Here is a 26,912-nt window from a genome sequence, read left to right as displayed (position 1 = left end):
CTCATCCTTCAGGACACTTGAATGTCTGGTGTTTCTCTTCCCTTCTTTTGTCTCTCCTTCAAATGGGATCATCCCTTTTCTTGGTCACTGGTTTCTCTTGCTTCTCCAATTCAGTGCTAAGTACAGTTCATAAATTTTCCATTTCAGATATTGTACTTCTTGATTCTTTGGTTATTTATTATAGCTTTCATATCTCACGGCTTTATGTTATCTTTTCACTCATTTCTGACTCTATTTTGCTTAGAGTAGTTCTGGAGCTACTTTAAGGTTCTTGTCTGCTAATTCTAACATCTGGGTCATACTGGGTTGGATTTGGTTGAATGACTTCATTAATCTGTTAAAGGTCACATTCTCCTGCTTGGTTGTTTGTCTGATTATTTTTATTGTTTGATGGACAAGATGGGTATTATGTTGTTGAGAATGCAAATTTTGTGGTTTTCTTTGAAGAATGTTCAATTTTGCTCTGGCTGTCAGATGATTTACTATCAGAGCAAACTGATTCTTATAGGGCTTTAAAAATTATTTAGAGTAGTTTAGCGTTCAAAACAAAATTGAACAGAAAGTATGAAGTGCTTATATTCCTCTTCCCCCAACGTAGGCACAGCCTCTCACATTATCAACATGCCATACCAGACTGGTACGTTATTTACAATCTGTGAATCTATGCTGACATATCTTTATTGTCCAAACCCATGGTTTACGTTAGGGTTCACTGTTGCTGTTACACATTCTATAGGTTTGGACAAATGTACAGTGACATATACCTATTAATATAATATCATACAGAATAATTTCACCATCCATAGGAACCCTATATACCACTCCAATTCATTCTTCCCTCCCCTCTTTGCTCCCTTCAGTCACCACCCATTGGTCCATCCCTGAAAACCCCTGGGAACAACTTATCTTTTTATTGTCTGAATAGCTTTACCTTCCCCAGAATGAGTTGGAATCATATATATGTAGCTTTTTCACTTTGGCTTCTTTTACTTAGTAGTATGCAGTAAAAGTTCTTCCATGTGTTGTCATGGTTTAATAGCTCTTTTTTTTAAGTGCTAAATGATATTCTATTGTCCAGATATTTCACAGTTTATTTGTCTGTTTATCTACTGATAGGCATCTTAATTGCTTCTATGATTTGGAAATTATAAATGAAATTGTATGGCTTATTTTTCCATTCATTTGGGTAAATATTAAGGAGCATAGTTACTGGGTATTATTAAATTTATACTTAGTTTGTGGAAAAACTGCCCAAGTGTTTTCTCAGATGATGGTACCATTTTGCATTCTAGCCAGCAATGAATGAGAATTCTTTGCTCTGCATTCTTGCCAGCATTTGGTGTTGTATAGTGTTTTTGGATTTTCTAGTAAATTATCATTAAGTATGGTGTTGGCTGTATTCTTTTTTTCATACATTAGATGTTCATAATCAAGTTGGAGGTGTCCCATCCATTCTTAATTTGCTGGAAGCTTTGTGTGTGCTTTTTTGTTTGTTTGTTTTTGCTTTTTTGTTTTTAGTTGTTTTTTTTTTTTTTTAATCAAGAATGAGTGTTGAATTTTGTCAGATGGTTTTTTTGCACCTAGGATTATTTGCTGTTTCTTCTTTAGTCTATTGATGTGATGAATCCATTAATTGATTTTTGAATGTAAATGCATACCTAGGATAAATCATAGTTGAGATATATAATTCACTTTATACACCGTTAGATGTTGACTTGGTAATATTTCTTGAGGATGTTTGCATCTGTCTTCATGAGAGCTGCTAGTCTATAGTTTTCCCATAATGTCTCTGTCTGATTTTGGGATTAGAGTAATGATGGCTTCATAAAAGACTGAGGAGTGCATTCCCTCTGCTTTGTGTCTCCTACAAGACCATTATAGAGAATTGGGATAAGTTCTTCCTCAAATGTTTGGTAGAATACACCAGTGAACCCATTGAGATAACGAATATCTTTTAAACCTTGGTAAAGTAGATATATAGTAACCTTTATTCTGGGACTACTGTAGTCCATTTCTACCCCTTTCTAGGTATCAACAGAGTATCTGGGGTGTTGAGAGAGGTCTCCCCACTCTGGTGATAGACTAGTTTATAGCTCCCAGTTCTGTGAAATCTCAGGAATCTCTATGTAGCTCATAACTCCCAGGCAGCTGTTTGTCCCTACCATGTGCAATCTTGTCCTGGCACTCTGGGCACATGCAGCTTGGTATTTAACTAACTTCATCAGGTGTGCCGGCTGCAGGTTTGTAGAGTTCTGCTCTTCAAAGTGCCGGCCTATCTGGTATCATGCTCTTAAAGTTCCAGTCACCTCTACAGTCCTGCCCTCCAGACTCTGTTTCTCAGCTCAGTAAGATGGCTATGCTCTGCTTAGGCCACGTCCCAGTGCCATTGTCTGGGAAGCATCTTCTTAAAGCTGGGCAACTACTACAGGGCTCATCCTATGTGGTTCCCCTGTTTCTCGGATCATGGTTCTACACTGCCTATTGTCTGATGTCTAAAATTAATTGCTAGCTGTTAAGATGCATATGTGGTAGTCAGGTTACAAAAGAGCTGCTGGAAATTTGTGAGCTGAATGAAGATTTTAGAGGTGCCCTGGTAGCACAGGCATTCTGGCCATCTGGAGTAGGGAGACCTCACTGAACAACTGTGGACACTCCATTTCATACCCCAGAAGGTCCGTTCCTTAAGGCCTTAATACTGTTCAAGATGTTTAGAATTAGTTTCCTGTGTCTTGTGCAGGACAATTAAGGTAGTTATTTTCCAGAACCTTTCTGTCATGTTGCCTTGCCTAACTGATTTACAACAAATAGTTCAATAATCTCATGCAAGCTAGGTGCTTAAATACTGAGTTCCTTATGCTTTCTCAAGAGAGGGGTGTTTGCAATGAGAATCTCTCCCTGTGTTGTTTTTTCCCCTGTGAATGACCATAGGCCATAGTATGTGATCTATGTTTCCAGGGCTGGAAAAATCCCTGTGGTACTGAAAGTCTAATGGCCTTTGCCATCTTAATCCCAGGCCCCGTAGGCACAATGACTTATTCATTATACAGTTTATTCGTTTAAAAAATAAGTATGTGTTTTTAAAAGAAAGTGCTTATGAAGAACCCCGTTTCACGATTATTTGTCTCGTTCTCTGTATTTATCTGTGATCAGTAGAGCTAGAACACTTAGGTTTTAAATGGTTAAGTAAAGTATTTCTGTGGTGCTTAATATTGTCTTGGTCTTTGAAAGGGAATATAAGAACTTCTTGTATACTGCAGTTGAAGAATTAGAGGAGGAGAAACTCTTAAGTACACACAATTCTGTTTTCTCAAATGTTTTCCATTCTCCCGTCAGTTCTATCTTTCATGGGTCACTCAACACATACTCTCTTGGATGACTGTTAAACTGTCACATGTCATTCAAAGAAAAGGAGATGCAAGATGAGGAAATAAATTTGTTTTATTTAAAATTGAACAGACTTTCCCTGTAAAGCTTTCTTGCCTCTTTAGTTTCTGACTTCATTGTGTATTTTGGCAATACTAAGGGGCAGGAAGGGACATGAGTGATAATGCTAAATAAAACAAAGACTCAAGTAAGAGTATTGCACCAGAAGACCACTTGGGAATAAATTTGAAGTTTAATATGGAATATGTACAGTAAAACCTTGTAGCCTTAGAAGTTGCTGTTCGCAGCACTGTTTTATCTGGAAGGATGCATATTCTTTTCATAATTGTGAGATAATGTTAGTGCTTCAGGACAGAATAAAACACGGCAGTTTGATGAGCAATTCTTTACAAGTTTGTGGTAGTAATAATAAAAATGTGGATTCTGACCTCAAAAAAGCTGACTAGCATACATGACCGCTTATATCACTTTTTTAAAATCTCATAAAACTTAAGGAAACATATAATAACCTAAACAGTATTTTTGTGAATTTGAAAGACTGTACGGTTCAAAAAGCTTGCTCAGAAGTTCAGAGTTGGGTAACTTCTTTTTAAAACTGGAATAGTTCATTGTCCCTGGCCATCTAGTCCTGGGAATTATCAGCACTGGCAGTCCTGGGAGACTCTTTCCTCTTGTAACAGTGACTGCCAGTAGGTTGATGTGTCACATCTGAGCTTTCAGCAGATCTTGAAGACTGGAATACATGTGATTTTTCCTATAACTTCAACACCTCGCACAGCTAGCACAATGTCTGGTACATAATAGTTGCTTAGAAAATGTTTGTAGAATGGTGAAATGAATGCCCCTGCTTTAATGTCAAAGACATTTTTATGGGGACAATATGGAACTTTGTTCATTATTCCCTTTTAGATGTATGTATTATTTTTACTTGTAGAAAATAGTGTTAATTCCTTAGTACTTCCTAAGCAAGAAGTTGGGGAAGAATGTAGGCAAAATCCATGATTACAGCCCTCAGCAGTGATTATGGAAATTTCTCTTACATAGTAGGTGCTAGAAGAATTAAATATTTTAACTAATATGTTATCTGGGGCCCTTTTTCTTGCAGGGTATTTTGATGAAATTGTAGATCTACCATGTGTTTAATGGCCTCATAATAGTTCACTGCATGCCTGCTCCATAATTTATGTAGATTTTTATATTGTGTGTGTGTGTCTTGATATTTCCTCAGAATAAATTCCTATAAATGAAGATGCTATATAGAACCATATGTATGTTTCATAGGATAATTGTGAAGACTCAATAATATGATTTTCTAAAGCCATCTTACAACAATGCCTGGCAGTAAAAGCTCAAGGGTTTTGGTAGCAACTGTATTGTTGTTTTCATTGCCTTAGTCTTCCCCCTAGACTTTGAGCAGCTAAATAAAGTGACTGTTTCAACTAATAAATAAATAAATAAATAAATAAGTCAGTGATCCTAACACAAAGTAGCTTGAACAATAAGGGAAATTATTATTTTTTATTAAACAATAAGAAAATTTCATTTCAAGAAGCAAAGAAGAGGAGTGAGTCCAGAACTAGTTGACTCAATTCAAGAGCTCAAGAGTGTCATGAAGAGCCAGTCTTTCTTGTGTGCCATCTGCCATGCTTAATGACCCAGCTGTTCCTCAGGCTCATCATACTGCATGGTACAATGCTTAGCCTGGTTCCAGGAGTCATGCTTGAATCAAGAGAAGAAAGGGCCAGCTCTTTATTAGGATTTCTATTTAAGAGCAGTGAAGTCTTTTTCTGAAGCACTCAGCAAATTTACGCTCACATTTATTTGCCATAATTGAATAAAGGGAATGGGACCACCATGATGGGCTCAGACCATTGTTTTTCATTCCTTTTGATCTTGAAGTGCACTGCATATTACATCATGACCAGAGCACCCATCACACATATATTTGACTACATATAAGTGTGTATATATATATATATATATATGTCTTTATAGCTAAATATTTAAAATAGAAGCTTCTCAAAATAATACTTACTTTTGCCACCCATGATAAGGTTAAATGCTTTTTTTATTTCTATTTAAATGTTTTTAATACCCAAATACAGAAATTAGAGAAGTGTTAATGTATAGATATAATCTCTTTTTTAGGGCTTTTTTTTTTTCCAATCCAGAACATGAGGATAATGATGTGAGTGTATGTGAAGGTCTTCAAAAAGTTTATGGAAAATGCTTTTTATGAGAAGAATGTGCATGGACTTCAAAAATTGTTTGTACTAAAATAATTTTTTTCATTTCCATTAACTTTTTGAAGTGCCCCCATATGGTACACTGTTAAGCCTGTGCTTTTACATTTTAATTGAATGCAGATTGAAAATACTTTTCTATACAAATAGGTCATTATGACTGTTAAAATAACCTTAATAATAAATCTGTCATTGAATTCTATACTCCATGGAAGGGAATTACACAAGTACATGAATACCAGAATTGGGGGTTCTTTGAGAACCATCTTGGAAGATGCCTAGCCAAGAGTATGAAAAGATACAACTAAATGCAATATATGATCCTGGATTGAATTCTAGGTTGGGCAGAAAATTCTGTAAAATGTGTAATTGGCACATTGATTAATGTGTAGGCTGTAGGTTTTGATAATATTATTAGACTGGTAAATTTCCTAATTTTAATAATTATGGATATATAAAACAGTGTTGGCCGGCCCCGTGACTCAACAGGCTAATCCTCTGCCTTGCGGCGCCGGCACACCGGGTTCTAGTCCCGGTTGGGGCGCCGGATTCTGTCCCGGTTGCCCCTCTTCCAGGCCAGCTCTCTGCTGTGGCCAGGGAGTGCAGTGGAGGATGGCCCAAGTGCTTGGGCCCTGCACCCCATGGGAGACCAGGAGAAGCACCTGGCTCCTGGCTTCGGATCAGCACGGTGCGCTGGCCGCGGCGGCCATTGGAGGGTGAACCAACGGCAAAATAAGACCTTTTCCTCTGTTTTCTCTCTCTTTCTGTCCACTCTGCCTGTCAAAAATACAAAAAAAAAAAAAGTGTTCTTGTTATTTGGAAATATATACAAGTATTTATTTGAAGGGAGGCTATAAGGAAGTTCTTTGTACTACTCTTGATTTTTTACTAAATTTGAAATTATTCAAATTAAAAGTTTAAAAATGTCAAGAAGAATTTCCCAACTAAAAAGAAATACAAATCTGGTTCTTGAGTTCACACATAATACATACATCACATGTATGTCATGATGTGTAATCCTTTTAATATTCTCTTAGAATTAGCATGGTAGTATTTTGTTGAGGATTTTTGTATCTATATTCATAAGGGTATTGATCTATAGTTTTCTTATGATGTTTTTATCTGTCTTTGGTGTCAAGATTTGTGTTAATTCTTCTTGAATTGTTTAATAAATTCACCAATGAAGCTCTCTGTTCCTAAACTTTTCTTTGTTGGGAGGCTTTCTGATTACTAATTGAATCTCTATTTATTAACAGGTCTGTTCAGTTTTTCTATTTCTTCTTAAGTCAATTTGACAATTAGTTAATATTTTATTCCTGTAAAGTTTATCTAATTTAATTTATATTGAACATTAATATGTCTTAGCATTATTTAAATATATCTGCTTCCTTTTTAGGTAGTTATGTTGAAACTATACAAAATATATCTTCCATAAAACTTCCTTGTCTTATCTATCTGCCTTAAAATGTACTTAGGGTAATGTTTTCAGCATTGTAGTTGCTCCATCTCTTAACCAATATATGGTGTTTTGCATCTTTTTCTGTTTTAGCCACTCTAGTGGAAGTGTCCCAAGTGTTTCTGTTTGCTTTTTAATTTTGAAGGTTTTAAGCTGTCAACAACCAGACCATCATTACCAACAAAATACATCAGGAGTCTGTTGTTTTTATTAAGTTTTACATGTTTGTACTATTTTTAAATTGTTTATTTGAAGCTTTTATAATTATTCTTTACTATTTAAAATGTGGCTAAATAACAACTCTTTAAAATAAAGAGGAGAAGGGCATTGTTGCACAGGCTAAACTGCCGCTTGTGATACCAGCATCCCCTATCAGAGCGCCTGTTTGAGAACCTTCTACTTCGCTTCTAATCCAGCATCCTGCCAGTGCACCTGGGAAGGCAGCAGAAGATGGCCAACTTGGGCTCCTGACTTCAGCCTGGTCCATACCTGGCTGCTGTGGCCATTTGGGGAATAAACCAATAGATGGAAGATATAATAGATGGAAGTTTCCTAACTGTGAAAAATGACTAGAGTTCATTAACTTTAGAATTATGAATGCCATCAAATGTGTTCATTATGGCAACCTGGCTTCATCAAACAGCAAATGTTTACTTACAAATAGGACCATTCATCAAATATAAGATGCACATTTTCTCACATTTTAACATTCATGATGTATCTGACCATTCATGATTTCCTACAGTTGTTGTTGGCCCTGTGCTACATCATGGTGTGGTTCTACATGAGGTCACTTGTTAATTTGTAGGCATTACTAAACTGCAAATCCCTCATTGTTTTAGTTAATGAACCATCAAATAATAGACCATTTAGAGACCTTTAGGGAAGGAAATGTGAGTTGTGTTGCTGCCCAGAATCTCTTCTATTGAAAGATTAAGATGAGGCTACTACCATCACAGTGTCCAAGAATGACCTTCTGAAGCTTCAGAGAAAATCCAGGAGGCAATAGAGAGTAGCTCCTTTAAGAAGCACTGCATTGCCCAAGGTCTTAACAGCACAGAAGCCTTGACACCTGTGACTCTGAGTGATTCACAACAGATACACACTGAATGTGAACAAATTTTAGGAATATTTTAACCGGCTTCAATTGCTTATATTTTCATTTGTGTTTATTATATGATTTTTTTTTTAATATTTTTTTTTATCTCTTTTTTTTTTTTTTAACTTTTATTTAATGAATATAAATTTCCAGTATACAGCTTATGGATTACAATGGCTTCCCCTTCCCATAATTTCCCTCCCACCCACAACCCTCCCCTCTCCCGCCCCCTCTCCCCTTCCATTCACATCAAGATTCATTTTCAATTCTATTTATATACAGAAGATCAATTTAGTATAAATACTTCAACAGTTTGCACCCACATAGAAACACAAAGTGAAACATACTGTTTGAGTACTAGTTATAGCATTAAATCAAAATGTACAGTACATTAAGGACAGAGATCCCACATCAGGAGCAAGCGCACAGTGGCTCCTGTTGTTGACCCAACAAATTGACACTCTAGTTTATGGCGCCAGTAACCACCCTAGGCTGTCGTCATGAGTTGCCAAGGCTATGATATGATTTTTTAAAAATAATATTTATTTTTAAATCATTTTAAATCATATTTATTTTTAAAAAATAAAACAAATTCTAAGCAATAATATGCCACATGTCAGGGTTTCATTGACCATGTATTTTCTTAATTGTAAATAAAGTAATATTATTCCTATAAATAATACTATCTCTAATTTGGGAAAACATTTTGATTCACTGTCCAACTTAGTATTAATGTACTACTTCCTAGTATGACAATGTTTTCCTTCTTTTTTTTTTAAGATTTATTAATTTATTTATTTGAAATTCAGAGTTACACAGAGAGAGAGAGACAGAGATCTTGCATCTGCTAGTTTAATCCTCAGATGGCTGTAATAGCCAGAGCTGGGCCAGGCCAAAGCCAGAAGCCAGGAGCATCATCTGAGTTTCCCACATGGGTAGCAGAGGCCCAAATACTTGGACCATCTTCCATTGCTTTTCCTAGGCCATCAAGAGGAAACTGGATTGGAAGTGGAGCAAACAGGACATGAACCGGTGTCCATATGGCATGCCAGCATTGCCGATGGTAGCTCTACCTGCTATGTCACAATACTGGCTTTCTTCTCTTTTTTAAAGATTTATTTATTGAAAGGCAGTATGATACAGAGAGAGGGAAAGACAGAAAGAAAAAGATTTTCCATCTGTTGTTTTATTCCTCAAATGGCTGCAACGGTAGGGGCTTAGGAGCCAGGAACTCTATCCAGGTCTCCCACATGGGTGGCAGGTATGCATGTACTTGGGCCATCTCCCTCTGCACACTCTGATAAGGAATGCCAGTATTGCAGATGGCAGCTTACTCTGCTGCTGCTCCACAATGCCGGCCCCTTTGTTTTCTTAACTAAGGAATAGAACATATATGCAAGTTAAGCTAACACAGCAATGCAGGGCATGAATAAAAGAGACCCATATGCCTTAAAGCGGTCTGCTAGCCACATTACCTGGTAACTTACTAGAGTGCACAACACTGAGTCAAACATCTAAATCTGAGGCCTAGCAGCCTGAGGTTTAACAAGGCCTATGGATGACTTTGATGCAACCTGAAGTTTGAGAACCACTGCATTAGCAGAATATTGAAAAAGGGGAAAATGTAGATGTTGTTATATTCAAGTCAGGGGTCTAAGTATCTTATAAAGTAAGAAAACAAGATTTCTTAAGTTCATCTCAATGACATCTGCTAACAGTGTTCAAGAGGATGAAGAAATTTACCATGGTGTATGTTAGCCAACTACCAGCATTTATAGACAAAGTAATGGCATAGTCCATGCACTGCATCTCCTTCACTGTTGACTGATATTTGATCTTTGTCTTCTCAGCATGATGTATCCCAGACTTTACTCAAGGCAACACTGGACAGTGTTGTAGAAGAATGTGTCAGCTTTGTGGGAGTGGATATTAACATCTGTTCAGAAGTTTTGTTAAGGTGAGACAAGAAGTCTGTGGCTGAAGATCACAGAATCTCAAATTTAACTGGCCCTCCAGTCCAAACTCAGCTATTATAAGGGGACACACGTGTGCAGAGCTGCCAAGTATAGAAAAGCTAAGAGTTTATACACTGCTTTGGGTAATCAGTCAGAAGGGAAGACATCATTTAAGAAAAGAATTGTAACAATTCACATTATCATTTTTAATATTGCAAATCTAAAGTGAAGAGCATATGGTAACCATTGAGTGCATTAGTGTCGCTAATAGAATTTAAATAAGGTTAACATGGAAAAGAGCTGTTTCCCACCACATGAGAGTAGACGTTTTTCCTAGTTCAGTCTCTTGCATGCATCTGTCAAAATTGGCAGTAACCAAAAGATAAATTGTGATGGTTCCAAGGTATGGTTACCATATTTTTTACCCTGATTTCATAAGTCACCTGTCAAAATTTCCATCATACAATTGTATCTTATATTCTCTCTGCTGCCACCCCCACCCACCCCCATGGTTATAGAAGAGTTGCTTTTTTTTGTTCATGGCTTTGCATTTCTTATACAAGTTTGCTGATGCAGCATGAAATTCCAGTTTCACTGGAACTGGTAAAGCAGAATATATTATGTCTTCAGATGTTACTTTTCTACCATAGCTAGAGACATTTCAAATTGTCTATATGCAATTATATAACAGAATTAAGATTCTTGTAAATAATAATATTTTTACCTATCAAGTCCCAAGTTTTCAATTCTGCAAATATTTCAATGATATTTATTTCAAAGTTAGCACAAGTAGTATATTTATTGCTCATTTTAATATTGTATAAGTGTCCTACGTATAAGATGATGGGACATAATGGATTATTTAATACTAAGAAAATTCCCTAAAGGTATAGTTTTAGTTTCTTGTACTTATTGAGACATTTATGGATAAGTACCTTTCTGAGCTTCAACTCTGCATTCATGAGAACAGACCAACGAAAATAAAAGTAGTACAACACACTTGTGGCTGTTACAACTTCGGTTGCTAACTCTCTTTGCAAAGCTAAATGGAAATAGGCAGAGTTATTTCTTGATTCAGAAACAAAGAATATGACTAGTTTAGAAATATTGTGGAAATATTTATGACAGTTACTGGTTTTGACATTATTTTGTTTCTGTTGCCCTCTCCTCTTGGACAACTTTTTCCTCTTTGACCTTTTTATTTAACTCTCTTTTGGGTTAACTTAGAATATGAAAGAATGTAGTTGCAGTTGTTTTTATGGTCCACAAGTTTATATCACTCTTTTCAAATGAAATCTGCATTTTCTCAGTTTACTCATTTTATTATTTTTAAAGGCATATTGCAGGACTCAATGCCAACAGAGCCAAAAATATTATTGAATGGCGAGAACAAAATGGACCATTCATCAACCGAGAACAGCTGAAGAAAGTGAAAGGGCTGGGTCCAAAATCCTTCCAACAATGTGCTGGCTTCATCAGAATCAACCAGGATTACATTCGAACATTTTGCAGGTGATTATTAAAGTGTTTACTTCTGGTCCTATTATCAGCTTCCTTTCTTAGCGTTACCACCAGCCTACTGTTTCTAGGTGTCCACCATTCACAACTTCATTCAATATGTGTCAAGTGTGCTTTACTAGGTACAGTAAGCAAGTCAGGAAACTGTTCTTCATGAGTGACAGACAATAGACAAACTAGTCACTTATATGGTTTCTTATGATGCAATAAGTGTTACAGAAATTCAAACAGGGAGCTCTAACACTGTCTTGGAGAGCAGTTGTATTGAAAAGTTATTTGAGCAATTATTAATGGATCAAAGGAGTCAGCCCCACAGGGATCAGAAGGCAAGTATACCCGGCAAAACCATCACTAGGTGTGCAAAGGCCTGAGGCAGGACTAGGAAACAAAGTAAAGGTCCACAGGATTGGAGCATAGCAAGTAGAAAGAACAGATACAAGGTGAGGTGACACAGGAGACTTCAAGACTTCACAGTGACCACCTCATACTGAGATGGCTGTTCCTTAAGCATGGAAGGGCTTCCTTACTCTCTTCTCACCAAAAATTGACCAAATCAGTAATTATCAACTGTGTAGATTAAGGGCTAGGTTTTTACTTTCTAATGATGGTGCCCCCAAAGCAAAGAAACTGGATAAACTTCTCAGTACTTAGTCACAAGAGAACAGCTTTTATATATCTGCTACTTTAGAACTATCTGTACCATTCAAATGAATTGTTTTTCTTTTGGCAAGATTATAATACAGGCCATATAGAAAAATAAATATTATTCAAGGAAAGACCAAGGGAAAACCAACCCCACAGGACAATAGAATATATTATAAAGCAATAATAGATAATTTGTTTTAATGCTGAAATAGAATAGACTGGAGTCTGACATTCACTGAAACATAGTTAGAATTTAGTTTATGATAAAGGTGATGTTTCAAATAGTTGAGAAAAATTTGATGGATAGCCAATAAATGGTATTATGACAACTGGCATGAATTTGATATGTGTGGAGGAAGCTGTAGTCCCATCTTTTACCAGGATAAATTCCAGATGGAGCATAGACTTAAATCTAAAAAGTGGAACTGTGAAAGTACCAGAAAAGGGGCTGACAACATAGTATAGTGAGTTAAGCCACTGCTTGCAACACCAATATCCCATATGGTCACCTGTTTAAGACCTGGCTACTCCACTTCCCATCCAGCTCCCTAGTAATGCGCCTGGGAAAGCAATGAAAAATGGCCCAAGTGCTTGGGCCCCTGACCCATGTGGCAGACCCAGATGAAGCTCCATGCTCCTGGCTTTGGCCTGGCACAGCCCCAGTCGTTTTGGACATTGGGAAGTAAACCAACAGATGGAAGGTCTCTCTCTCTCTCTCTCTCTCTCTCTCTTTTTTTTTTTTTTTTTGACATGCAAAGTGGACAGTGAGAGAGAGAGAGACAGAGAAAGGTCTTCCTTTTGCCATTGGTTCACCCTCCAATGGCCACTGCTGCTGGCGCGCTGCAGCCAGCGCACCGCGCTGATCCGGTGCTTCCTCCTGGTCTCCCATGTGGGTGCAGGGCCCAAGCACTTGGGCCATCCTCCACTGCACTCCCGGGCCACATAAGAGCTGGCCTGGAAGGGGGGCAGCCGGGACAGAATCCGGCACCCCAACTGGGACTAGAACCCGGTGTGCCCGCGCCGCTAGGCGGAGGATTAGCCTATTGAGCTGCAGCGCTCGCCTTTCTCTCTCTCTTTATCTCTCTCTCTCTTCTCTCTCTTCTCTCTCTCAGCTATCTCTGTGTGTGTGTCTGTTGATCTGTACCTCTGTGTAACTCTGCCTTTCAAGTAAATAAAAATAAATTCTTAGAAAAGTGCCAGAAGAAAACATGGACAAAGTTCACAAAACATTTGAACAGTAGGAAATCTTTGTAATTAGGTCACAAGACTCAAAAGCCAAAAATGAAAATGTTGAGGATAAGGTAATCCCCTATTTGTTAGTTTATATGTTTTCTGAATACTTTCTTTAAAAATTTAAATAGTATAAAGAACAAAAGGAAAAGTAAAATGTGTCTCAGTCTCACATTTCAAAATAGTTTCTTATATATTGCTTCTCGAAAGTAAATTCATGCTTATATCACCTTGTGTGTGTGTTTATTTTTAAAATATATACAGAAGAGATTATTCTATACAACTATTTTAAACCTGCTTTATTTGTTTATTCTGTATGTCTGCATAGTATTCAGTTATGTGGATGAACCATAATTTGATCAATGTCTTATTTTTTCAACTGATAATTACTAGAAGATTCATGACTATCCTTGATTATATATCCAAGCTATCCTTGATATCATGATTATCCTTCCTTGATAGTTATACTTTTAAAGTTGCCTTGAAAATTATTTTCTGTCCTAGTAATGTTGTGTTTTCAGAAAACACTTGGTTTATTTTTTGTTTTCATTCTTTCTGTGGCATAATATTTGATACTTTATATTATTCATGAGCAGTTTTTTAATGTAAGTTGTTATGGTTTCTGTGCTCATCACTATTTCTTATAGTTCATATTATCATTTTTCTGGAATTCATTGTTTTTGTTGGAGTTTATCCTTAAGAAACTCTTTTTAGGGCCGGCGCCATGGCTCACTTGGCTAATCCTCCGCCTGTGGCGCTGGCACACAGAGTTCTAGTTCCGGTTGGGGCACCAGGTACTAGTCCCGGTTGCTCCTCTTCCAGTCCAGCTCTCTGCTGTGGCCCAGGAAGGGCAGCGGAGGATGGCCCAAGTGCTTGGGTCCCTGTACCCACATGGGAGACCGGGAGGAGGCACCCGGCTCCTGGCTTCCATCGGCACAGCGCTGGCCTTAGTGGCCATTAGGGGAGTGAACCAACGGAAGGAAGACCTTTCTCTCTGGTCTCTCTCTCACTGTCTATAACTCTACCTGTCAAATAAAAAAAAAAAAAAAAAAGAAAGAAAGAAAGAAACTCTTTTTAGAGAGGCTGTATAGGTTAAACATAAGTCCTTATATGTCAGAAAGCATTTTAATTCAACTTCCTGTTTGAATGCTAGTTTTTCTGGGTATATAATTGTAGATTCAAAATCATTTTATCTCTGAACTTTTAAGATACGGTGGACTGTGTTCTGATATCTGATGTTTGCCAATGAGAAATCTGATGCTAGTCTGATTCTAGGTCCTTTTGAAGCAAATTATTTAATTTTGGGATTTAAAAGAATATTTATGTTTTAAAGCTTCCCCATGATATGTCAAACATGAATCTTTCCTCGTTTGTCCCCTTCTGACTCAGTAGGTTCTTTTGAGAACTTGCGTTTTTCTTCAGCTCTGAGAAATGTCATCATTTTGTTTCCCTCCAGTTTTCTCTGTTTGCTTCTAGAATAACTAGCAAATTACACAGACTGAATCATTTAAAAATGTTTTTGGATTTAAGTAACACAAAGCCCTGTTAACAGTGGTTCATACAAGTAAATGATAATCTCTGTGAAGTGAAGAGTTGCTGTTTGTATATATTTGTACGGCAGAGAAATGAGCATGTTTTAAATTAAAGGACTCCTCTTTTTCCTCTAACATCCTCCTGCCCCTCCTTTTTTGGTGTAAATTTATGGGTTTCTTTCTGGTTTTAAATCGCTACAGCAGTCAGCAGACTGAATCTTCAAGCCAAATTCAAGGAGTTGCTGTGACATCTTCAGCAGGTGTTGAGGTCACAAATGAGAAGCAGGGCAAAAAGAAGAGTAAAAGTACAGTCAATGTTGTACTGAAACCAAATCCGTTGGACCAGACTTGTATTCATCCGGAATCATATGACATAGCAATGAGGTAAGTCTGAGGCCCACGGGAGAAGGCTCTATGCCCAGAATGAGTTCTCGACAGCAAATGGCCTGTTTTGGCATAAGGGAAACTGAAAAATATGACCGTGTTTAACATGACAACATTTTTCAGAAGTTCCGCATTGCTGAGTTATGTGGCACATTATTTTATTTCAGTGAGGATTGAAGCCATTATTCCTGGAGCAGTGTCAAGCTAATAAACCCGCTTCTAATGGGGAAGTGTGTGTAATGGAAATTGCATGGCACTCTCTTCTGTTTGTTTTGGAAATTAACAAGACACAATTGACTAGCACCTGGCATAATGCTTGTGCTTTTCGAAAGATAAAGCCCTTTAGAAAGTAAACAGCCAACTCAGGTTTCCTAAGAATTTATCAGCCTGATGAGTTATTGCAGTCTTAAGAAATGATGCATTCTTAAGGAGCTTATATTTACACAGACTGATAGGAAGTTTTCAAGTATAAGGGGAGCTTAATGTAAGGCACTAAAAGAAAGAAAATACTATTTAATAACACATTTATTTTAAAAACTTTAACTAGTTCAGAAACAGTGACTTATTATATAACCAGAAGTTCTTTGCTGAATTATATGAGATATTAAAATAGTGTATATTTTCATTTTCATTGATGCTAAATGAGATTTTTAACTTATTTTGAAATTATTTGGTTATTTTAACAAATAATTGATTTGCTGTCTTCTAAAAGTCTTTAAAATTATAATTACAGCACGTTAGAGAGAACTAGAAAAAGCATAATAGTCTATCAACATCAAAACAGTGCTTCCTGTTTTTCCCCAAGTATTTTATTATTAAAATATTATTAAAATAAAATATACAGAAAAGTTAGAAAATTTGCAGTGAATTCCTCTATACCCACACCTCGGTTTCATCATCATTTATCATTCTCAGTATCATTAATCACTAACATTAGCACACCTGCTTTTTCACATTTATCCATCTGTTTATGTCTCAGTCTATGTGTGACAACTTCAGACATCAACGCACTTTCCAATAAAGACCTCAGCATGCAGATGATTGACAATTAAATGATTTTTATAGTTTTTTTTTTCTTTTGAGGTAAAATTCACATGCAGTTAAATTTTAAGAGTACAATAGCTGAATTTTGACAAATTCCAACATCTGTGTAATTCAGACTCCTATCAAGATATCTTATCATTTGATGTTAGTCTTCTTTTTTGGTTTTTCTCATTCTGGCTTGTATGTAGTAGTATCTATGTAGTTTTAGTATGCATTTTCTTGATAAACTTTAGCCATTTGGGTATCTTCTTTTGTAAAATTATCTGTTCATGTAACTTGACTATTTTCTAATTGAGTTGTTTGGCATACATTAAAAAGTCCCTTGCCAACTATGTTTCACAAATATTTTCTCCCAGTTTCTGACCTTCCTTTTCATTTTGTAAAGGTGTCTTGTTAAGCAGAAATTATTAATTTTGATGATGTCTAATTTATCAATATTTTGGATCTTATAGTTATTGCATTTCTTCTTTTAAGAACCCAAGATCTTACCTACCTCAAGTTATAAATGAATCCACCAGTATTTTCTTGTAGTAGCTTCATGGTTTTAGCCTTTACATTTGTCTGTAATACATCCTAAATTCCTTTTAGTGTATAATTTGAGTTAGAGAGTCAGGGTTCATTTTCTTTCTCCATTATGACCACTTAGTTATCCTAGCACTATGTCTAAAGAATGAACAAATGAAGTGGGCATTTGGCACAGTGGTTAATAATCCACTTGGGATACTTGCATCCCATATTGGAGTGGCTTGGTTGAGTCTTGCCTCCACTTCCAATTCATCTTCCAGTTCACCTTCCTACCTGGTAGATAGCAGGTGATGGCTCAAGTACTTGAGTACTTGCCCACTTCTATGGAAGACCCAGATTGAGTTCTGGGTTCCTGGCTTCACACTGACCCACCCCTAGCTGTTGTAGGCATTTGGAGAGTGAACCAACAAATGGAAAATCTCTCCCTGTCTGTGTCTTTCTGTGTCTTTACTTTCAAGTAAGTAAAATTAAATAAGTTAGGGGAAAAAATTTTGCTTAGCCTATACTTTGTTGCCTTTGTTAAAAAATCAAATGACTTGGGCAGCGCTGTGGCTCACTTGACTAATCCTCTGCCTGCAGCGCCGGCACCCCGGTTTCTAGTCCAGGTTGGGGTGCTGGGTACTAGTCCCAGTTGCTCCTCTTCCAGTCCAGCCCTCTGCTGTGGCCTGGGAGGTCAGTGGAGGATGGCCCAAGTGCTTGGGTCCCTGCACCCACATGGGAGACCGGGAGGAAGCATCTGGCTCCTGGCTTTGGATCGGCGCAGTGCGCCAGCCGTAGCAGCCATTTGGGGGGTGAACCAACGGAAGGAAGACCTTTCTCTCTGTCTCTCTCTCTCTCTGTCTAACTCTGCCTGTCCAAAAAAAAAAAATCAAATGACTAGATAAATGTGGGTCTGTTTCTGGCTATTCTGTTTTGTTGATCTGTTTTTCAGTCTTGATGTCAACTACACTATATTGATTTTTTTTTAGCATTAAGTTCTGAGTTAAGTTAAGTTCTGAGGTTAGATCGTGTAAGTTCTTCATTTTTTTTTTCTTTTTAAAAATTGAATATTTTGGATGCCAGCACTTGGCTCAGTGGGTTAAAGCCCCAGTCTGCAGTGCTGGCATCCCTTGTGGGTACTGGCTTGAGTTTTGGCTGCTCCACTTCTGATCCAGCTCTCTGCTGTTGCTTGAGAAAGCAATAAAGGATGGCCCAAGTCCTTGGGCCCCTGCGCCCTCGTGGGAGACTCAGAGGAAGCTCCTGGCTCCTGGCTTCAGATCAGCCCAGCTCAAGCCACTGCGGCCATGTTGGGGAGTGAACCAGCAGATGAAAGAAAGATTCTCTCTCTCTGTAACTCTGCCTTTCAAATAAATAAAATGAATCTTTTAAAAAAAAAATTGAATATTCCAAGTGATTAGTATTTTCTCATAAATTTTAGAATCAGCTTGTCAGTCACCATTTAAAAAAAAAAAACGCTTATGGGATTAAATTAGAATTATATTGACTCTCTAGGTGAATTTACAATTAGTGTTTATTGAATCTTTTGGAGCATAAACATACTATAACTTGCCGTTTACTTAGGCCTTCTTCACTTCTCTAAGAAGTGTTTTACAGTTTCCATTGTATGGGTTTATTAAGTGTGTTGTGTTTTTCAACACTGTTGTAAATAGAATTTGTGAAATTTGCCACTGCTAGTTTGTTGCTAATAGATATGAGCATTACTGATTTTTGTTTGGTAACTTTGTGTCCTACAGACTCACTAGATCATTTATTCCTTCTAGTGGGTATATGTAGCTTCCTTAAGTTTTTCTACCTAAACAGTTTTGCCATCAGCAAATAAAGATTGACTTCTTCCATTTTAATCTCCATGCCTTTTGTTTCTTTATCTTGCCTATTGCAATGGCCAGCACCTTCGTGTAAGTTGAGTAGAAGTGATGAGAGTAGACATTCCTGTCTTGTTCTCAACCTTAGGACATAGATCCCATTTTTAAAAAAATATTGGCCGGCATGGCGGCTCACTAGGCTAATCCTCTACCTGCGGCGCCGGCACCCCAGGTTCTAGTCCCGGTTGGGGCGCCGGATTCTTTCCCGGTTGCTCCTCTTCCAGTCCAGCTCTCTGCTGTGGCCCGGGAAGGCAGTGGAGGATGGCCCAAGTGCTTGGGCCCTGCACCCACATGGGAGACCAAGAAGCACCTGGCTCCTGGCTTTGGATTGGCGCAGTGCGCCAGCCGTAGCGGCCATTTGAGGGGTGAACCAACAGAAGGAAGACCTTTCTTTCTGTCTCTCTCTCTCACTGTGTAACTCTGCCTGTCAAAAATAAAAAATAAAAAAAAAAAATCAAGGTATTTTGTGATCTCATAGTAATTGTATTTTTAGTGTTTGTTGTTTGAGAAGATACTTATGTGCACATGGATCCACAGACTGATTTCAATAGGTTTGATGTCTCCATGGAGACCAAATTAGAATTTTGTTCTATGCAAGCCAGAGTCTTTTTTAAGATTAATTTATTTATTTGAAAGGCAGAGTTACAGAGAAAGATAATTTATTTATTTGAAAGGCAGAGTTACAGAGAAAGAAGGAGACACAGAGAGGGAGAGAGAGAGATCTCCCATCACTGGCTTCACTCCTCAAATGGCTGTAACAACCAGGGCTGGGCCAGGTACATTAGCAGGGAGCTGGATCAGAAGTGGAGTGATAGGGACTCGATTTGGCACTTGTATGGGATACCGACATCGCAGGCAAAGGGTAAACCTTCTGTGCCACAGAACTGGCCCACAGTGTCTTTTTTAATGTACAGTTTTTGTTTGTTTCTGTAATATTGTTATAGGTTATAAGTTTTTCAACTTGCTTTCTATTACAAGCACAGTTTTTTGGGGGGGCCCTCTACAGTTTCTATATGTTCTAATTAAAAGGCTAGATGATATCATAAAATGATGATCTTTGATTTAATAACAACAGTGCTAATAGTGATTCCTTATGGTAGGTTCCTAGAAACAGGATTCTTCTGCCAAAGGTTTGAAAGTTTTTGTGACTGCTCACACACATTGCCAAGTTACACACTGGTTTATAATGCCATGAACAGTGTTTAAGCCTGAACAGTCTTAAATTTCTCCTGTCAGACGAGACTCTTCTGCCAATTTTCATATGGCCAGTTTCTGTATGAATGCCCTACTAGTGATTTCACCCCTCTCTTGGCTTCTTTTGGAAATGGCCTTGTCTCTGAAGCAGGGAACTTGCAGACTATTTCATGGGAAATGTCTACTGTATGTACTTCAATTCTTGATCTTTAAAATCTGGAGATAATATTGTTGATGAAACTTGCCATTCCCATGACCTCGTTTAGAACCCAAGTAGTCATTTCTGGCTTTTAGGTACACCTAGTATAGACATCACTCAACGTAGGTAGTTCATACTCCCATGTAATGAATGACAAACAAATATCTTCGCAGGGGAAAAAAAAGCCCATTCAGTATGTGATTATGTCAATACTGGTTGACCTCCATCTGTAAGAATAAGTTCCATTGTAGTAAATTTGAGTTTCGGTTGTATCAGAGAAGTGATAGGAAGGTAAATGACCTTAATGTCATCCTCATAATGTCACCCTCAGAAATGAATCAAAATGTAAAATTACTGTCTTTTTCTGTTTATGGCATCCTTTTTCATTTCATATTTTGGAAAATCAAAGCCATGGTATTTGTAGCCTGAGTCAGTTTGGGTGGATTAAAGAAAGTCAGCTTTGATATTTCTACTGCAACCATCCCTTAGTATTTGCCTGGGATAGGGTCCGGGATTCCTGCACAGTTACCAAAATCCTCAGATGAGCAAGTGCCTTATGTGAGTATAAAATGGTATAATGTTTACATTTAACCTACACACATTCTGCTGTATACTTTAAATCACCTTTGGATTAATTATAATAGCTAAGACAACATAAATGCTTTGTAAATAGATTGATGCTGTGGAGTGGCCGACACACAAACCGGCGAACCGGCGCCCATATAGGATGCCAGCACTGCAGGTGGCCGCTTTACCTGCTACACCACAGCACCGGCCCCTCCCCATATTTTTTAATACTCTTTTTTTTAAAAAAAAAAAAAAGATTTATTTGTTTATTTGAAAGAGTTACACAGGAGAGACAAGGAGGGAGGGAGGGAGGGAAGGTGGGAGAGAGAGAGAAATAGAACCAGAAACTTCATCCAATTCTTCTACGTCGGTGGCAGGGGCCCAAGCACTCAGACCATCTGCTGCTGCTTTTCCCTGGACTTTATCGGGAAGCTGGATCAGAATTAGAGCAGCCGGGATATGAACTAGTGCCCTTTTGGGATGCCAACATCACAAGTGGCGGCGTTACCCACTATGCCACAATGCCAGCCCAGTATTCTTTATGCTATTTACTCTATGAAATTGGTTGGTGATGATTCTGCTTGTCACTTAGAATGTGCCCAGCACTGTGGCAAGATTCAAAGAATATAAAAATGAACGGAGGTGCTTTATGCCCTCAAGGAGCCTATCAAAATAGGGAGGATACAACTTACATTCACCAATACCAGAATAGAGGTCAATAATTAGTAAGTGCCCTCTGTGAAGCACAGAGGTTGTTCAAGGAGAAAGAGCTCATTTCCAGAAAGAGGAATCCTGTAAGTTTTACTATAGGAGGTTACATTTGGGCTGCATCTTTAAGGATTTCAATCAACAGAAAGAGGAAAAGAAATGTTTAAAAGTTGAAGACAGGAAAATGTAGCTCAGGTCGGTTTGAGAAACAGTTAATGGCCCAGTAAAAATAATAAACATTTCTTGAATACTCTCTCATTACCCGGTGTGTTAGAAGCATCATCTTGTTTAAAACTCACAGCACCTTGTGAGGTCGGTGATATTACCATCCCCACTTCTGTAGGTGCACAAGGCCTTTAGTGGGCTGAGTAAGTTGCTTAAGACAACTTGGCTGGTTGAACCCAGGTTTGAGCCAGATCCATGTCATTTCAAATCCTGGACTGTTAATGAGGTTACAGTTAAAAAGCTAGCTTGGAGCCAGATTTGAATGTGACCATAATGGTCTTTCAAATTAAGAACCAGAATATGCCAGCTTTGACTGTTACTCTCTGTCATCACATGACTAGAATGAGACTCTGTCTTTCCTCTTGAGAAAAAATAACCTCCTCCAATAAATGAAACTTTGCCTGTTTATTTTATTAAGGAATCTGTAGGAAATAGATTTTTTTTTTTTTGATGGCAGAGTTAGACAGTGAGAGAGAGAGAGAGAGAGAAAGGGCTTCCTTTTTTTTTTTCCGTTGGTTCATCCCCCAAATGGCCACTATGGCCAGTGTGCTGCAGCCAGCGTGCTGCGCAGATTCGAAGCCAGGAGCCAGGTGCTCCCTCCTGGTCTCCCATGTGGGTGCAAGGTCCAAGCTCTTGGGCCATCCTCCACTGCCTTCCCGGGCCATAGCAGAGAGCTGGACTGGAAGAGGAGCAACCGGGACAGAATCCAGCGCCCCAAACGGGACTAGAACCCAGGGTGCCGGTACCACATGCGGAGGATTAGCCAAGTGAGCTGCAGCACCAGCCATGTAGGAAATAGATTCTTTGGAGTGTGTAGAATTGTATGCTGTTCTACTTCAATATATGCATTTGAAAGACAGGAAGAAAGAAAGAGAATTTTCCTATCTGTTGGTTCACTCCCCAAATGGCCACAATAGCCAGATCTTTGCCAAGCCAGGAACCAGGAGGAACTCCACCCTGGTCTCCCACACGATGGCAGAGACCCAAGTACTTTGGCCATCATCCACTGCCTTCCCAGGTGTATTAGCAGGAAGCTAGATTGGAAATGGAGCAGCCAGGACTTGAACCCACACTCCAATGTGGGATGCCAGAGTTGCAAGCTGTGGCCTAACCTTCTATGCCATAACACCAGCCCCTGAACAGGTTTATAAATCATGAGGGTTGAAATGTCAGTTTAAAAACAGCTGACAGTTTAAAAATAACAGGGGCCAGTGCTGTGGCAAAGCGGGTAAAGCTGCCATTTGTAGTGCCGGCATCCCATGTGGGTGCTGATTCAAGACCTGGCTGCTCCACTTCCGATCCAGTACTCTGCTATGGCCTGGAAAAGCAGTGGAAGATGACCCAGGTCTTTGGACCCCTGCACCTGCATAGCAGACTTGGATGAAGCTCCTGGCTCCTGGCTTCAGATCAGCCCAGCTCTAGCCATTGTGGCCATGTGGGGAGTGAACCAGCAGAGGGAAGACCTCTCTCTCTTTCTCTTTCTCTCTCTCTCTCTCTCTCTCTCTCTGTGCCTCTGCCTCTGCCTCTCTGTAACTCTGCCTTTCATATAAATCTTTTAAAAACAACAGTAGCAGCAAAACTTGGCGAGAGAAGAGAATCTACATGAGGGAACATAGGATTAGGAAACCTATTGCCACAGATAGATTTTCCTTCATATGCCTTTAACACTGTTCTATTCTAAATCCTTTTTACTTGTTTTAAAATGTTCTTCACTTGCCTGGTGACTTCCTACTCACTAAGAAAATTCAAACTACCTTACCCTCCCCTTCTTCAGATTGTCTCCGTATCTTTACTTGTTCTGTCCATCCTTCCCACCTTTACTCCTTCCAGCTTGCTGCTGAGAACTCCTGACCCAGCCCGTTGTCTGGATCTCTGTGCCTCACTTCTAAAAGTGAGAGAGAAAGTGGCAGCTAAATGAATACGGTCTTCTAGCTTTTTATCATTTTATGACTCTGTATTACTATCTTCTATTCCTGTCATTTAAGTCTACAGGCTCATTATTGCTGTGACCTTCTCATTCTGTGCCCCCTAAAAGCTAAGAGCAGCAACCACTTTTTATCTTACTTCCCCTTATAACATGTAACCCATTGCTCCTCCTTTTCATTGCCAGACTTCTCAGAAAAACTGTCTGCCTCTACTTCTTACTATCTTCTTCCTCCCAGTTTTTTACAAACTGGCTTCTATCCTTAGCTCTCTCCTGAAATTACTGTCTTAACTAATGACCTCCTGATTATCAAAACCAGTGGCTACTTTTCCATTCTAGAACATTCTGCCACATTTGACAGCATCAACTTTTCGACCTTCTTTCATGGCTTCATATTGTGCCTTCTCTGGTTTTTCCTCCTGCTTTGGCCTGCCAGATGGAGATGTTCTTCAAGTGTTTTACCTTAGTCACCTTCTCTTTTGTTTGGTACAGTCCCTTCATCTCTGACATCTTCACATAATTCCAATCCTATATCTTCCTTTCTGTATTCCAGGCTTTTCTCCTAAGCTCTGGCTCTACCTTTGCTTTCATCAGTGAGTTTCCTCATGAATATGTTAGCAATTCAGATGCAATGTATCGAAAACTGAAATGTGCACCGCCATATAATTTTATAATTCCATCCTCTCCTCTCATCAGTTCTCCTCACTAGCCCCTCACAAAAACAAGGCAAATAAACAAAAAGACTTGGCCTTCCTCTGTTGCTCCTAATGAATGGATAATGGCACTACTGTCTTAAACTGACAGAATCATTCATTCATTCAACAAATGTCTTTTGAGTGCCTGCTGTATTCCAGGTACCATTATGCAGTCTTGGAATATATGGTAAATGCCAAGATCTATGCTTTTAAAGAGACAGATATTATACAACCAGCAAAAAACAAACAAAAAAATTGATACAAGCGATAAATGCTGTCAGAAACAGGGAAAAAGAAGACCAATGGGATCAGGACTGCCAGCATTATGGTTAAGAGCTTGCATATGTAAGGAGAGTAGTCAGCACAGGCCTCACTGACAAGGTGACGTTTGAGTAAAATCTTGATGGAGGTAAAGGAGTCAGCTGTGTGGATATCATGAAAACAAGTTCAGGGAGGAGGGGCCAGACGTGAGTAGGCCTTAATGTGGGCTCAGGCCTGCAATGCTCAAAAAAGACTAGCAAGGCAGCCCATGTGGCTAGAGCAGAGAGAGCAAGGAAGTGGAAAATAGGGGATCAGGTCAGAGGGCATCGGGATGTTGTTATAGGGACTTGGACTCAATCCTGAGTGAAGTCAGGAGCCATCGATGGAGTTTGACTAAAGAATGCCATGATCTGATTTACATGTTAAAAGGATCCCATTGTCTGCTGTGATAAGAATAAACTATAAGGGGAGTGGTAGAAACAGGGAGACAGACTAATTACAGTCGTCTAAGTGAAAGATGATGATGACTGAGACCTAGATGACAGAAGTGTTGAAGTGTTCAGATTCTAGTATATTTTCAAAGTACAGCCAATAGATTTTGCTGACAGATTGGATGAAGGGAGTGAAAGACAGTAACTGTGGTTATGAATAGCAAAAATAATATGAATACTCAAGACAGTGTGGAATATGAAGTGGAAACTCGCTGTTTTGGAAGAGGAGTGGGAAAGAGAGAAGTTAAAGAACTAAGCAGTGATCACTCCCCTGGTGATTTCTTCCAGTCTCTTAGCTTTAAGGATTATGGTAAGCTCTTGACTCCTATATTTATATCCTTTGCCCAAACTACTCTTCCCAACTTCATACTCCTGTGTCCAGCTGCCTAACCTGACATGCATAAAACTCTACCTCTTTCCCCTAAAATCTGGCTCCAACCACAGTCTTCCTCAGCTCAGATGACTTCATTTCATCCTTTGTTTTTCAGTCCATATTCCTTGAAGTTACCCATGACCTTATGGGATACTCCTTTGTAGAAAACAGCTCCTTCTCCATGAACAACCTTTGTGTTTCACGAGGGTACTTCATAATGATTGACCTCTATTAGGGTATCTATGAGTATAAGTTGTATCCTCCCTACTTTGGGAGGCTCCTTGAGGCTATAAATTCCCTCTATTCATTTGTATATTCTTTAGGTTGTACCTCAGTGCTCTGTACGTTTGAATTGATGAATAAATCATCACCAGAAAAATTCATAAATGTTGAAATCATAGAAAATACAAAAAAATGGGAGGACGTTGAACTTAAGAGTCAGGATCTTGAAAGAAGATCCCCCTCTTAATAACATATTAATAACATATTTAATAATATGTTGAAAAAAAGGAAGCAACTTCTTTATGCCACTTACTCATTATAGACTTGGATGGTCAAAAAGAAATGTGACACAGGAGAATATCATAAAGTAAAGCTGTGAGCCTCTATTTGTCCTCGCCTCTGCAAAGGAAATGATGTATCTGAAAGTTTGGCATCTGAATCACTTAAGGCTAGCGGCAGTTAAATTTAAGGTTGGCTTATCATTGTAGGCTGTATGCTGCAATAGCACAGGGACCAGAAGATTACAGGTCATTACAGTGCCACCAGCACCTGACAAACACTGACATGGCATCATTTGAAAGAGTAAATGATAGAGAATGAAACATAATTGAGGAAAGGGAACTACTCAGGAATTGACAACTTTAATAGAACCAAGTGAAATGTGTTTAGCTTTCCTTCAGTGCAGACATTTTTCCTGTAGTCTTAAATTGTCTGAGGTCAATACAGTTGTGTAGCTAAACTGTTGATAGCCCATCTGGATCATCCATTCCTAGTGTTGCCTTCTTCACATGCAGGATAGGTGCTTCTTTCAGAATCCCCGAGCATTGAAAGGATTTCAGGACCTCTCCAAATTGAATATCATTTGCCTTCACAAAGGAGTGTGTTCAGGGTCCAAGTTTCCTCAGTGTTACAAAATAGAGAGGCAGAGACAGACCATCCTAGAGGATTTGCTACCATTTTCAGTTGTCATCCAGAAATTGCACAGGGTCTCCACAAGTGGATGATTTCATTGTATGGATGTTGTAAGCCATGGGTGAAATTGCTGCTGTGGCGTGAGTAAAATAAGGCCCAGAAACAGCCTATTTAGGGGTTACCCATCCCCTACGTGTCCCATTTCTGTCCTGCCATTCTGGTTCATCGGGAGAGCCAAGGCAATATCAGATTTCCCCTTTTTCT

At 38.7% G+C, this 26,912-nt stretch overlaps 1 protein-coding gene across 2 annotated transcripts in view; it reads left to right on the top strand.

Annotated features, from left to right (window-relative positions):
* SRBD1 (S1 RNA binding domain 1) overlaps positions 1-26,912 on the top strand; it is a 264,042-nt gene that overhangs the window by 222,580 nt on the left and 14,550 nt on the right. The window contains exons 17-19 of one of the 2 annotated variants that reach the window (XM_062209376.1): positions 10,033-10,139; positions 11,473-11,649; positions 15,267-15,446. In XM_062209376.1, the coding sequence (XP_062065360.1) occupies positions 10,033-10,139; positions 11,473-11,649; positions 15,267-15,446 (464 nt within the window). Of the gene's footprint in view, positions 1-10,032; positions 10,140-11,472; positions 11,650-15,263; positions 15,447-26,912 lie in introns of both variants that reach the window. The other variant, XM_062209375.1, reaches the window with a different exon arrangement.

The sequence above is a fragment of the Lepus europaeus genome, chromosome 13 (genome assembly GCF_033115175.1).
Source record: "Lepus europaeus isolate LE1 chromosome 13, mLepTim1.pri, whole genome shotgun sequence".
In the NCBI taxonomy this organism is placed as follows: domain Eukaryota; kingdom Metazoa; phylum Chordata; class Mammalia; order Lagomorpha; family Leporidae; genus Lepus; species Lepus europaeus.
The sequence above is the reverse complement of the archived record's forward strand: the minus strand, read 5'-3'. Positions and strand labels throughout refer to the sequence as shown.